Here is a 14,252-nt window from a genome sequence, read left to right as displayed (position 1 = left end):
AGAGGTTAGAGCCTGTCAGCGCGTGTGGAAGCTTCTAGCACTGCGTAACATGTGAATGGTGATGTGAGATATTAAAGAGCCTCTCTCCGTGTGTGTGTGAGTGTGTGTGTTCTCGGCGGTGTTTCTGCAGTGAAGCGGCGATGTTCGGGTGTTTAGTCGCGGGCAGACTGGTGAGAAGATCATCATCATCATCATAATCACACACAATAACGCATGAAGTCACATGATCCGCATAACTCGCCTGTAATTCTACTGATGGTGACGTTTATATGATTTCAGATTAACCTTTCATCACACATGCAGCTGTTAATGTGTCATTAGAGGAGTCTCAATGGCTCTGATCTGATCTGGTTTTGCTCTGGTTTTTCAGTGATGATGTGGTTTTGCTCTGATCTTCCTCTGATCTTCCTCTGGTCTTGATCTGGTTTTGCTCTGGTCTTGATCTGGTCTTCCTCTGGTCTTGATCTGGTTTTGCTCTGGTCTTGATCTGGTCTTCCTCTGGTCTTCCTCTGGTCTTGATCTGGTTTTGCTCTGGTCTTGATCTGGTCTTGCTCTGGTCTTCCTCTGGTCTTCCTCTGATCTTCCTCTGATCTTCCTCTGGTCTTGATCTGGTTTTGCTCTGGTCTTGATCTGGTCTTCCTCTGGTCTTCCTCTGGTCTTCCTCTGATCTTCCTCTGATCTTCCTCTGGTCTTGATCTGGTTTTGCTCTGGTCTTGATCTGGTCTTCCTCTGGTCTTCCTCTGGTCTTCCTCTGGTCTTGATCTGGTTTTGCTCTGGTCTTACTCTGGTTTTGCTCTGGTCTTGATCTGGTCTTCCTCTGGTCTTCCTCTGGTCTTCCTCTGGTCTTGATCTGGTTTTGCTCTGGTCTTACTCTGGTTTTGCTCTGGTCTTGATCTGGTCTTCCTCTGGTCTTCCTCTGGTCTTCCTCTGGTCTTGATCTGCTCTGGTCTTGCTCTGGTCTTGCTCTGGTCTTGCTCTGGTCTTGCTCTGGTCTTCCTCTGGTCTTGATCTGGTTTTGCTCTGGTTTTTCAGTGATGATGTGGTTTTGCTCTCGTCTTCCTCTGATCTTCCTCTGGTCTTGATCTGGTTTTGCTCTAGTCTTGATCTGGTCTTCCTCTGGTCTTGATCTGGTCTTGCTCTGGTTTTTCAGTGATGATGTGGTTTTGCTCTCGTCTTCCTCTGATCTTCCTCTGATCTTCCTCTGGTCTTCCTCTGGTCTTGATCTGGTCTTCCTCTGGTCTTGATCTGGTCTTCCTCTGGTCTTGATCTGGTCTTGCTCTGGTCTTGATCTGGTCTTGCTCTGGTCTTGATCTGGTCTTCCTCTGGTCTTGATCTGGTTTTGCTCTGGTTTTGCTCTGGTTTTGATCCGGTCTTCATCTGGTCTTGATCTGGTCTTCCTCTGGTCTTGATCTGGTTTTGCTCTGGTTTTGCTCTGGTCTTGATCTGGTCTTGATCTGGTTTTGCTCTGGTCTTCATCTGGTCTTGATCTGGTCTTCCTCTGGTCTTGATCTGGTTTTGCTCTGGTTTTTCAGTGATGTGGTTTTGATCTGGTCTTCATCTGGTCTTGATCTGGTCTTCCTCTGATCTTGATCTGGTCTTCCTCTGATCTTGATCTGGTTTTGCTCTGGTCTTCCTCTGATCTTCCTCTGGTCTTCATCTGGTTTTGCTCTGGTTTTGCTCTGGTTTTGCTCTGGTCTTGCTCTGGTCTTCATCTGGTCTTCCTCTGGTCTTGATCTGGTTTTGCTCTGGTCTTGATCTGGTCTTGATCTGGTCCTCCTCTGATCTTGATCTGGTCTTCCTCTAGTCTTGATCTGGTTTTGCTCTGGTTTTTCAGTGATGATGTGGTTTTGATCTGGTCTTGCTCTGGTTTTTCAGTGATGATGTGGTTTTGCTCTCGTCTTCCTCTGATCTTCCTCTGGTCTTCCTCTGATCTTCCTCTGGTCTTGATCTGGTCTTCCTCTGGTCTTCCTCTGATCTTCCTCTGGTCTTGATCTGGTTTTGCTCTGGTCTTGATCTGGTCTTCCTCTGGTCTTGATCTGGTCTTGCTCTGGTCTTGATCTGGTCTTCCTCTGGTCTTGATCTGGTCTTGCTCTGGTCTTGATCTGGTCTTCCTCTGGTCTTGATCTGGTTTTGCTCTGGTTTTTCAGTGATGATGTGGTTTTGATCTGGTCTTGCTCTGGTCTTGATCTGGTGTCAGTTGCACACACACAGCCATTGTTAAGACAGTGTCTTGAGTTCTAGACCCGCAAGTGGTCAGTCTTAGAGAGCCTAACCTAACCCTCTAACGGAACCCTAACCCTTTCGGTATCAAATTAGGCCGATCTACGTTTTTATGTAACTGATTAAAAAAAGCAATGAACCATCAATGAACCGGTTTTGCTCTGGTCTTCCTCTGATCTTGATCTGGTTTTGCTCTGGTCTTCCTCTGATCTTGATCTGGTTTTGCTTTGGTCTTCCTCTGGTCTTGATCTGGTCTTCCTCTGATCTTGATCTGGTTTTGCTTTGGTCTTTCTCTGATCTTCCTCTGGTCTTGATCTGGTTTTGCTCTGGTCTTCCTCTGATCTTGATCTGGTTTTGCTCTGGTCTTACTCTGGTTTTGCTCTGGTCTTCCTCTGATCTTGATCTGGTCTTACTCTGGTTTTGCTCTGGTCTTCCTCTGATCTTGATCTGGTCTTGATCTGGTTTTGCTCTGGTCTTCCTCTGAACTTGATCTGGTTTTGCTTTGGTCTTCCTCTGGTCTTGATCTGGTCTTCCTCTGATCTTGATCTGGTTTTGCTTTGGTCTTTCTCTGATCTTCCTCTGGTCTTGATCTGGTTTTGCTCTGGTCTTCCTCTGATCTTGATCTGGTTTTGCTCTGGTCTTCCTCTGATCTTGATCTGGTTTTGCTCTGGTCTTACTCTGGTTTTGCTCTGGTCTTCCTCTGATCTTGATCTGGTCTTGATCTGGTTTTGCTCTGGTTTTCCTCTGAACTTGATCTGGTTTTGCTTTGGTCTTCCTCTGGTCTTGATCTGGTCTTCCTCTGATCTTGATCTGGTTTTGCTTTGGTCTTCCTCTGATCTTCCTCTGGTCTTCATCTGGTCTTGATCTGGTCTTGATCCGGTCTTCCTCTGGTCTTGCTCTGGTCTTGCTCTGGTCTTGATCTGGTCTTCATCTGGTCTTGATCTGGTCTTCCTCTGGTCTTGATCTGGTTTTGCTCTGGTCTTCCTCTGATCTTGATCTGGTTTTGCTCTGGTCTTCCTCTGGTCTTGATCTGGTTTTGCTCTGGTGTGTTTCAGGTCCAGACGGACGCGCAGCAGGTCTCCACAGATAAGTTCGTGTTCGATCTGCCGGACTGTGAGCGTGTGCATCACGTGGTGGTGTTCCTTTTGGGCACGGTGCCCTTCCCGGCTGGCATGGGTGGCGCGGTGTACTTCTCCTTCCCGGACCCGGCGCTTGGGCCGGTCTGGCAGCTCCTGGGCTTCATCACCAACGACAAGCCCAGCGCCATATTCAAGATCTCCGGGCTGAAAGCTGGTGAGCCTTTTGTGTAAAATCACTTTAAATCACTGGCTAACTAATCACAGAAGAAGAGAACGCCATCTAAGAGTGTGTGTGTGTGTGTTCCAGGCGAGGGTGGTGCGCACCCGTTCGGGATGATGGCCGGTTCTCAGGCTCCATCAGTCGCTCAGGTCGGAGTCTCTGTTGAATCTCTGGATCTTCTTGCACAACAAACACCAGTTTCAAACTCAGCCGTCTCGACCGTCGACTCCTTCACACAGGTAAAGCTCTGAAGAGTGTGTGTGTGTGTGTCGACTCCTTCACACAGGTAAAGCTCTGAAGAGTGTGTGTGTGTGTGTGTGTGTCGACTCCTTCACACAGGTAAAGCTCTGAAGAGTGTGTGTGTGTGTGTCGACTCCTTCACACAGGTAAAGCTCTGAAGAGTGTGTGTGTGTGTGTGTGTGTCGACTCCTTCACACAGGTAAAGCTCTGAAGAGTGTGTGTGTGTGTGTGTGTGTCGACTCCTTCACACAGGTAAAGCTCTGAAGAGTGTGTGTGTGTGTGTGTGTGTCGACTCCTTCACACAGGTAAAGCTCTGAAGAGTGTGTGTGTGTGTGTGTGTGTCGACTCCTTCACACAGGTAAAGCTCTGAAGAGTGTGTGTGTGTGTGTGTGTGTCGACTCCTTCACACAGGTAAAGCTCTGAAGAGTGTAGACATGTGCCGGTATTCGGTAATGCGATAAATCGCAGTAATGAATATGCACGATATTGTTATCGCGGGCACTTCAAAATACCGTGAAAAATAATAGATCCGAATTTAGATTTTTAGAACGCGCATTATAGCTTATTTTCCATCAACCGCTTAAACAAACACTGCGTATATGCTGCGCGAAACACGTGCGCACTCTGATGTAAACAATCGCCACGTGTATAAGCATGCGGCCGGTGCGCACTCTAGTCTAATGTAAACAGTCCTCACATGGAGAAGCATCATGGTGGAAGGAGGAACGCCGCCGTCTACAGTCTATGGCCGCCGCAGATCTATCCGGATCCATCCCGCTTCTAAAAGCAGAGCTGCCAACTCGACGCATTCAGCGCGAGACTCTTCACACGCTCACGCCACACATCCGCTTTCTCACGCAGAGAAAAATCGCGGAGCAAAGAGGACACGAAGACCGTCAAACAAGACAGAGCAGGTTACTTTTGATATGAAACAGGAGAACAATTGTGTCACAGAACGTTACATTTAAACCATTTAATGACCAGCAGCATGTTAGAGGACTAAACAAATAGATAAAGAGGAGTATTTTGCTGAATATGTGCACTGCACTTTTTTACATATTTATTATATTTTTACTTATTATAATGAAAACCACATTATATTTAATTTAATTAGTTATTTGTAACCTTTAATAATACCAGCTGATAGGGCTTTATATGGTTACATAGCATTATGTGAGGGTTTTTTTTTCATGAAAAAAAACAAAAAACATGTGGGCTATCTACTGTAGCCTTCCTAATATTTATCCAAAATTAGTCAATATTGAATCAAGATTTAAATCAAATCCCAAGTATTGAATTGAAATCATTAAATTTGTGTTAAGCAATACAAACAGTAGCCTACCAGTCATTGTACCATGTAATCATTGTAACATGTTGTCACTAAACTTAATAAAATTCAGTTTAGTTACCAAATGTTTTGACAATCACAATTACACCTTGTGATGCAAGTTTTATTTATTTTTTTACATCCCCCCCAATCCATCTGTTTCTCATGTGCGATTAAAATATCGTGATAATACCGTATACCGTGATAAAAGCTCACTCAATTAATCGCAGCATGAAAATGTGATACCGGCACATGCCTAGAAGAGTGTGTGTGTGTGTGTGTGTGTGTGTGTGTGTGTGTGTGTGTGTCGACTCCTTCACACAGGTAAAGCTCTGAAGTGTGTGTGTGTGTGCGTCGTAGCCGCCGGTGAAAACGCAGTAAGAGCCAGTTATGTTAATATCAGGACTACTCACAATGTGCTTGCTCTCCGCCCTGAAGTCCGCGACCAAAGCTGCTCTAAGAAGCGGTGAGATCCAGAACCTCGGATGGCGAACCCATGACCCGACAAATGTTTGTCCTGAAAGCAACCATCTGTGCGCCACCTGGGCAAACTTTGAACATTACAATCGCCCACTTTCTGACCAAGAGTGGATGTGCTTTCAGGCACAGGAGAGAGAGTTCAGAAAAATTCTGGATGTTAAACTAATTAATGACAGACAAACAATACGATTTACCGGAAACAATCCGCGTTACTGGACCAAACTTATAACCATCTTATGTGGAGTTTATTACAGAAATAGATCCTACACAGCAACTCACAGAGATGGGAGACCGCTAGCAATACCCTTGTTAAAGTACACCGTAAGACTCCTACGGAAATTCCCCGTCTGTAGAGCGCTCTCACCGAGGCCCGACTCAGAGACGCTCAGATCAGCAGTCGTGCTTCGTCCGGGAAACCATCCAGCCAGCGCTCAATACAGCCACACACTCCAGCAGTGTGAGAGAGCCCAGAGTGGTAAGCGAAAACGAACTGGCTTATCTTTGGGAAATAAAACTGCCGGAACAGTATATACATATAATCAAGAATGTATACGACAATTCTTTTCTACAAGTGATTTGTGGACAACAACTAACGAAACCGGTTAAACTTGAAGTTGGGCTTAAGACGGGGTGTCCCTGGAGCGCTGTGAGCTCTAAACCGCTGCCTTTGCCGACGATGTCCTCATAGTATCAAGAGAGGAGGACGTCATTAACAACATGCTGTCATACGCCGATCGCTTTCTGCAATGGTCTGGACTTGAAGTTAAGAACAACTAATGCGCAGTGTTTTACGAGCGACGCAGCGGTGGCAATAGATGGTATAGAGCCAAGTATGATCAGCCTCCATCATTCACAATCGCTGGGAGCACAATCAGAGTCTGTTCAAGACACGAATCTTACAATTATTGAGGACACATGTTTAATGTTGCAGGAGAATGGCAAGAGCAAGTGAGCGATATCTGTAATGAATACTCAGACTAGACTTGATAGACCAGTGTCCGCTACTGACCGGCATGAAACTCCAGGCGGTTCGGGATATCGCTCTATCCAAGATCCAACATCTGTTCGCCAGTGTCCACATCTGAATGAGCTGAACAATAAGAAAATGGTTAAATCTTAATACACACACAACAGTCTTCTCTTTAAGAGCAAATCAGAGGGGGGACTGGGGATCACTGAATGGATATATACAGCGACCAGAGTAAAGCACTACTGCACTTGCTGAATAACGGCCTTACGGTTGGAGAAGTGGCCCGGCGCTCACTGCTGCTGGATCTCAGCTAACGCTAATATCAGCGAGGGGCAGATGATGGATCTAAACGTGCGTGCTGAGGCGACAGCACATCACACTGGAGCCAGTGAGAAGCTGAACAGCCGGACGTGCAGGTTGTGCCTGTGTGTGTGTAGTCGTGTGTGTACCGTCACTGAGACTGAACCTGTGTGTGTGTCAGAGTCGTGTGTGCAGTCGTGTGTGTGCCGCTCCTCTATAGTCATGAGCGTCTGCTTGTTTCCTCAGTTCACGCAGAAGATGCTGGAGAGCTTGTACAACTTCACATCCTCTTTTGCTCTGTCTCAGTCCCAGATGACGCCGAACCCTTCAGAGATGTTCGTTCCTGCGAGCTCCATCCTCAGATGGTGAGTGTGTGTGTGTGCCTCAGGTGTGTGTGTGTGCGCCTCAGGTGTGTGTGTGCCTCAGGTGTGTGTGTGTGTGTCTCAGGTGTGTGTGTTTGTGTGCCTCAGGTGTGTGTGTGTTCAGATCAACCTCAGGTGTGTGTGTGTGTGTGTCCAGATCAGCCTCAGGTATGTGTGTGTGTGTGTCCAGATCAGCCTCAGGTGTGTGTGTGTGTGTGTGTGTGTGTGTACAGGTTTAGAGGGAAATGGGTTAATAAACATACTAAATTATATTTTTTTGAAAATGTAAAAATGCAGAAAGTTTCCTGTGATGGGCAGGTTTAGGGGTGGGGTTAGTGTGTGTGTGTGTGTGTGTGTGTGTGTGTGTGATGGGTAGGGTTAGGGGTAGGGTTAGTGTAAGGAGATAGAATATACAGTTTGTACAGTATAAAAACCATTAAGTCTATGGAGAGTCCCCACAAAGATAGTGAACCAGACGTGTGTGTGTGTGTGTGTGTGTGTGAGAGAGTGAGTGAGTGAGTGTGTGTGTGTGTGAGAGAGTGAGTGAGTGAGTGTGTGTGTGTGTTCAGTGATGATATTCTGTTTCTCTTATAGGTATGAAAACTTTCAGAGGCGAATGATGCAGAATCCAAACTTCTGGAAGACGTGACGCGCTGGCGTTGTGTTTTTAACCCTTTCCTGGAGAAGATCATCATATGATGTTCAGTTTGAGTTTTCATGAGTTTCACCTGGACAAGAATCTTCTTCTTCTTATAAACACTGCCTGGCATTCACTCTTTCGCTGAAGACGTTTTATAAAACATGGTGAACTCATGATAAATAAATACCATTTGGTTACATTTTATTTGTCATTTCTTGTTTATTTGTAAATTTGTTTTCACAATTAAAATTGATTCAAAGCAGCTTTTCAGATATTCATATCTCTGCGTTTACTCTGGCAGCAAATGTCCAAATAACTTCAATATATATATATATATATATATATGATAAAACACTGATATGTGTATCTCTCTCCATGTGTGTTTATTGAACGGGCCGAATAAACCGTGATAATGTTCAGTTTGACTGCAGACACTATTCTGTTGTTTGTTTCAACAAATATATTTTGTAATGTAATCTGATATTTGTCGGTGCTTTGCTGAAGGGAACAGACAGATTTCCAGAAGCGCCTGTTGTTCATCGGGAACTGATTAAAAGTCTTTCAATGATTCACACATGAATAAAGGTTGTGTTTCAAGGCAAGAGCCGCTGAACGTCGAGCTTCTGTGTGTCTGATGGTGATTTGACTTGGCAGTGGAAAGTGTGTCATATTTACTGTGTGAATATTTACTGTGTGAATGCGCATGCGTCGCGTCTGAACGCGTTGTTGTCTTTGGAGCTCCATCGATTTGATTTATAATTCTTGATTTTTCTCTTTAAATTCACTTACAACGAACATTTTCTACTTTTCCTCACTGAGAAGCACTGCTGCTCAAACCTCATAGTTACAACGCGGACTGTTGAGCAGACGCGTCTCAAGCCTATTAGTGATCCAACGTCGGATACTCTTATAGGTTACTCCTGTGGATCACGGCTGAACGCGTCTTCTCCACACTCACTTACAAACAAACATTTTTTCGCCAATCGTGCGTCTACTCTACACCCGTACCACTAAAAAGACGGATTATATCCAAGACTTCAGTCATAAATTAGTATTAATATTGATAGCATCACTGGTAGCGTCGTTGCTAACTTACTGACCATCTGTTAAAATGGCGAATATATCAGATGTAAGTAGTCTACCTTTTGGTGCAGGTGAAGATACATTTGAGCTGCACGCACTGCAGTCTGAGCTGGAAGCTGTTGAGAAACAGATCCACGACCTTTTAGTGAGACAAGCCGAGCTGAGAGACCGGCGTTTAGCTCTTGAAACATCACGCGCCGATGCACACAAATCAGTGATCAACGTTACTAACCCGCTGACTCCGACCTCGTCTACTCCGTGCGTTTCTCAACATCGGTCCCGAGCGCCGAGGCCGCGATCAGCTATGGTCTCGTTTACGCCGGCTCCAACATGCCACCACGAAGCCTGGATATTTCCGCAGTGGAAGACGCGAGTCAGGTCTAGACCAAGAAGACTCTCTCCGACCCTCCCGGTTTTCGAGATATCCACACAAAACCGCTTCTCCCCTCTCCGCGAAACAGAACGCGATGCTGTGATCATCGGCGATTCCATCGTTCGACACGTACATGCTACGTTAGGTAAAAGTAAGGTGCACAGTCACTGCTTTCCTGCTGCTCGTGTTTCTGAAATCGCTGCTCGCGTTCCCGAGATTCTGAACGGTGACGAGCGCATCGGAACTGTGGTCCTGCACGCGGGAGTGAACGACATCAGGCTGCGCCAGACGGAGGTTCTGAAGAAAGACTTCAGGAATCTGATCGATACGGTACGCAGTACATCGCCTGAAACAACGATCATAGTGTCAGGACCGCTTCCCACATACCGACTAGGACAAGAAAAGTTTAGTAGATTATTCGTGCTAAATGAATGGTTAATGTCATGGTGCAATGAGCAGAAACTGCTCTTTGTAAATAATTGGAATCTGTTTTGGGAGCGTCCTAGGCTTTACCGTGCCGATGGCTTACACCCAAGCAGATTCGGAGCGGATCTTCTGTCGGATAACATCTCCAAAATGTTAAATACCTTTTGACTAGTAACCAAAAGTCCAAATCATAGTCTCTGCTGCACCAATTTAACTGATATAAATACTAGTGTAGAACATTGCATAGAAACTGTGTCTATTCCTCGTTTAATGAGATCAAATAATAAATTTACTGCAGGATCTAGGAAAAATCTAATTGTTATTAAAACAGAAAATGTTGCTATTAGTAAACAAAAACAATTTCTAAAGCTAGGTCTTCTAAACATTAGATCACTCACACCTAAGGCAGTTATTGTAAATGAAATAGTCACAGATAATAGCTTCGATGTACTTTGCCTTACTGAAACCTGGCTTAAACCAAATGATTATTTCGGTCTAAATGAGTCTACCCCAGCAGGATACTCCTATAAGCATGAGCCCCGTCTGATTGGTCGTGGCGGCGGTGTTGCAACAATCTATAGAGATATTCTCAATGTTACTCAGAAAACGGGTTATAAGTTTATTTCGTTTGAAGTACTTGTACTAAATGTTACGCTCTTAGATGTTAGAAAAACATCCCTATTATCTCTAGCCTTGGCTACCGTATATAGACCGCCAGGGCCTTGCGCTGATTTCCTAAAAGAGTTTGCAGATTTTCTGTCAGACCTATTAGTCAATGTCGATAAAGCATTAATTGTTGGAGATTTTAACATACACGTAGATAATTCAAATGATGCGTTAGGGGCTGCATTTATAGATTTATTAAATTCCTTTGGGGTCAAGCAAAACGTCACCGGACCAACTCATCGTTTTAATCATACACTCGATTTAATTATTTCACATGGAACCGATCCAACCGATATAGATATCATTCCACAAAGTGAAGATGTCACTGACCATTACATGGTAACTTGCATATTACGTACTCCTGTAATATATCATGCTGCGCCGCGTTATCGTTCAGGCAGAACAATCCTTCCATCCACCATAGATAATTTTTCAAATTGCTTATCTGATCTGTCTCAGCTGCTCAGTGAACCCAAACAAACAGATGAACTAGAGGAATTAACTAGCACTATGAGCACCATTCTCTCTGGAAAATTGGATATTGTTGCACCCATTAGATTAAAAAAGGTCAGAGAGAAAAGTAAAGCACCATGGTACAACAATACTACGCATGTTCTAAAGAGAGAAACCCGTAATTTAGAGCGTAAATGGAAACAAACTAATTTAGAGGTCTTTAGAATCGCATGGAAAGACAGTATGTCACGTTATAAAAAGGCCCTTAAAGCGGCCAGGGCTGAGCACCTCCGCAAACTAATAGAAAACAACCAAAACAATCCTAGGTTTTTATTTAACACCGTGGCTAGACTAACAAATAAACAGACGTCACCTGAGCAAAATATTCCGTTACAGTTTAGTAGTAATGATTTCATGAAGTTCTTCACTGAGAAAATAGAAAACATCAGAACCACAATTGTAAACGTTCAATCCTCAATCGCACCTTATAATTCAGCCTCAATTATCCCCCGCAAGAACAATTACAGTGCTTTACAACTATAGAACAAAAAGAGTTAAATAAACTTATCACTTCATCTAAAACAACAACATGTTTATTAGATCCTATACCAACTAAACTACTGAAAGAAGTGTTACCTATAGTGGAAGAGCCTCTCCTTAATATTATTAACTCATCTTTATCTTTAGGTCATGTTCCAAGAACATTTAAACTGGCAGTTATAAAACCTCTCATTAAGAAACCACAATTAGACCCGCATAATCTAGTAAATTATAGACCCATTTCAAATCTTCCTTTTATGTCTAAAATACTAGAAAAAGTGGTGTCCGCTCAACTGGGCTCTTTCTTGCAAGAAAATGACATCTATGAAAAGTTTCAGTCAGGATTCAGACCGCACCATAGCACTGAAACTGCGCTCGTTAAAATCACAAATGATTTACTCTTAGCTTCTGACCAAGGCTGTATCTCAATACTAGTTTTACTTGATCTAAGTGCTGCGTTCGATACTATAGATCACACAATACTCTTAGATCGACTACAAAATTATACTGGTGTTCAAGGACAAGCATTAAGTTGGTTCAGATCATACTTATCTGACCGCTACCATTTTGTCTATTTAAATGGAGAAAAATCGATCATAACTCCAGTAAATTATGGAGTGCCGCAGGGATCTGTGTTGGGCCCTCTGTTATTCTCAATATCTATGCTGCCACTTGGAAATATTATAAGGAAACATGGAATTAGTTTCTATTGTTATGCTGATGACACTCAAATCTATATTTCATCACGGCCAGATGAAAACGCTAAATTATCCAAATTGACAGAGTGTGTTAAAGATATAAAAGATTGGATGACGCGCAATTTTCTTTTATTAAATCCAGACAAGACAGAGGTACTAATCATCGGTTCAAAAAACCGCCCACAAAACCTCTCACACTACAACTTTAACATAGTAGGATGTCCTGTTACTTTATCCTCTACAGTAAAAGACCTGGGTGTTATACTAGACTGCAACCTGTCTTTTGAAAATCATATTTCATATGTTACAAGAACAGCCTTTTTCCACCTTAGAAACATTGCTAAGCTACGTAACATGCTATCAGTTTCTGATGCAGAAAAATTAGTTCATGCATTCATGACCTCGAGACTAGATTACTGTAATGCTTTGTTGGCCGGTTGTCCTGCGTCCTCATTAAACAAGCTACAGTTGGTCCAAAATGCCGCCGCTAGAGTTCTTACTAGATCAAGAAAATATGATCATATAACACCAATTTTATCATCACTGCATTGGTTACCTATAAAGTTCCGTATTAATTACAAGGTATTGCTACTGACTTATAAAGCCCTAAACGGCTTAGCTCCAGTCTATTTAACGGATCTTCTATCGCCCTATAATCCATCGTGCTCTTTAAGATCACTAAATTCGAGGCTTTTGGTCATACCTAGGATATCCAGATCCACCAAAGGAGGGAGAGCATTTTCACATTTAGCTCCAAAACTCTGGAATAGTCTTCCTGATACTGTTCGTTGCTCAGACTCACTCTCCCAGTTTAAAACTAGATTAAAGACGCATCTCTTCAGCCAGGCATTCATATAATACTTTTAATCTTACAGTTAAATCCAACCTCTAGTTCATAAACGCCAGAGGAGAACTGGCCCCCGACTGAGCCTGGGTTCTCCCAAGGTTTTTTTTTTTCCCATTAGGTCACCTGATGCAGTTTTTCGGTTCCTTGCTGTTTCAAATAATTAGTAGATACTTTAGAAAGATGAAGTAACACTTGAGTCATTACTAATGGGTTATCATACATTATGCATTGTTAATATTAATTATGAACCTCTATATAGTAGTTCTTAGTAGTCTTCAGTGAGGAATGAAAACTAGTAGTTACTGATTAGCTAATTGTGAATTGTGTACCACATTCGACTGAGCGCTATTCCTTACTAATTCATTAATCAGAGTTTCTTGTTAGTTAATATTAGTTATTAGAATGCTAATAGTGCGTTACTCATTTGTTCCTGTGTAGTTATTCAGTAATGAAGGAACAGTATTCTACAGTGTTACCTGTGATGTCTGTTCAGTCATTATCCCGCCGGTCTCCTCAGATGTGCTGTGGAGCCGCTCAACTTCTGGGCTCCGAGCGTCGAGGGCCGGATGGCAGAGACACACTGGAGTTGAAACATATGTTGAAACCTTGTGATAATAATAATCAGCTATATTGTCAATAACACTGTAATAACTGAGAGCGGGAGAGCTGAGAGCAGGAGAACCGAGAGCAGAAGAACCGAGCCAACAGGAGAACCGAGAGCAGGAGACCGAGAGCAGGAGAACCAAGAGCAGGAGACCCGAGAGCAGGAGACCCGAGAGCAGGAGAACCGAGAGCAGGAGACCGAGAGCAGGATAACCGAGAGCAGGAGACCTGAGAGCAGGAGAACCGAGCCAACAGAAGAACCGAGAGCAGGAGAATCGAGAGCAGGAGAACCGTGAGCAGGAGAACCGAGAGCAGGAGAACCGAGCCAACAGGAGAACCGAGAGCAGGAGAACCGTGAGCAGGAGAACCGTGAGCAGGAGAACCGTGAGCAGGAGACCCGAGAGCAGGAGAACCGAGAGCAGGAGAACCGAGAGCAGGAGACCCGAGAGCAGGAGAACCGAGAGCAGGAGAGCCGAGAGCAGGAGAACCGTGAGCAGGAGACCCGAGAGCAGGAGAACCGAGAGCAGGAGAACCGAGAGCAGGAGAGCCGAGAGCAGGAGAACCGAGAGCCAACAGGAGAACTGAGGGCAGGAGAATCGAGGGCAGGAGAACCGAGAGCAGGAGAACCGAGAGCCAACAGGAGACGCTTCCAACGCTCCATCAACATCAGAGAGATCTGCAGTACTTCCAGAAAGAAGAGGCGCCTAAACACATTCATGAGTTAA

At 44.1% G+C, this 14,252-nt stretch overlaps 1 protein-coding gene across 1 annotated transcript; it reads left to right on the top strand.

Moving 5' to 3' along the window:
• Window positions 1-8,455, top strand: hikeshi (heat shock protein nuclear import factor hikeshi). The gene is made up of 5 exons (XM_084107260.1): window positions 1-170; window positions 3,276-3,513; window positions 3,607-3,758; window positions 7,083-7,201; window positions 7,793-8,455. Exons 1-5 carry the CDS (start codon window positions 141-143, stop codon window positions 7,845-7,847), a joined length of 594 nt encoding a protein of 197 aa, XP_083963386.1. The 5' UTR covers window positions 1-140; the 3' UTR covers window positions 7,848-8,455.
• The last annotated feature ends 5,797 nt before the right edge of the window (window positions 8,456-14,252 follow it).

This window comes from Abramis brama (genome assembly GCF_963993115.1).
Source record: "Abramis brama genome assembly, chromosome: 2".
Lineage (NCBI taxonomy): Eukaryota > Metazoa > Chordata > Actinopteri > Cypriniformes > Leuciscidae > Abramis > Abramis brama.
The sequence above is the reverse complement of the archived record's forward strand: the minus strand, read 5'-3'. Positions and strand labels throughout refer to the sequence as shown.

Bases quoted from the DNA above. Each gene is read 5' to 3' on its own strand.
- hikeshi (XM_084107260.1), top strand. From the start codon at position 141: ATGTTCGGGTGTTTAGTCGCGGGCAGACTG. The intron at 3,514-3,606 runs GTGAGCCTTTTG...TGTGTGTTCCAG, and splicing joins GATCTCCGGGCTGAAAGCTG to GCGAGGGTGGTGCGCACCCG. The intron at 7,202-7,792 runs GTGAGTGTGTGT...TTTCTCTTATAG, and splicing joins GCGAGCTCCATCCTCAGATG to GTATGAAAACTTTCAGAGGC.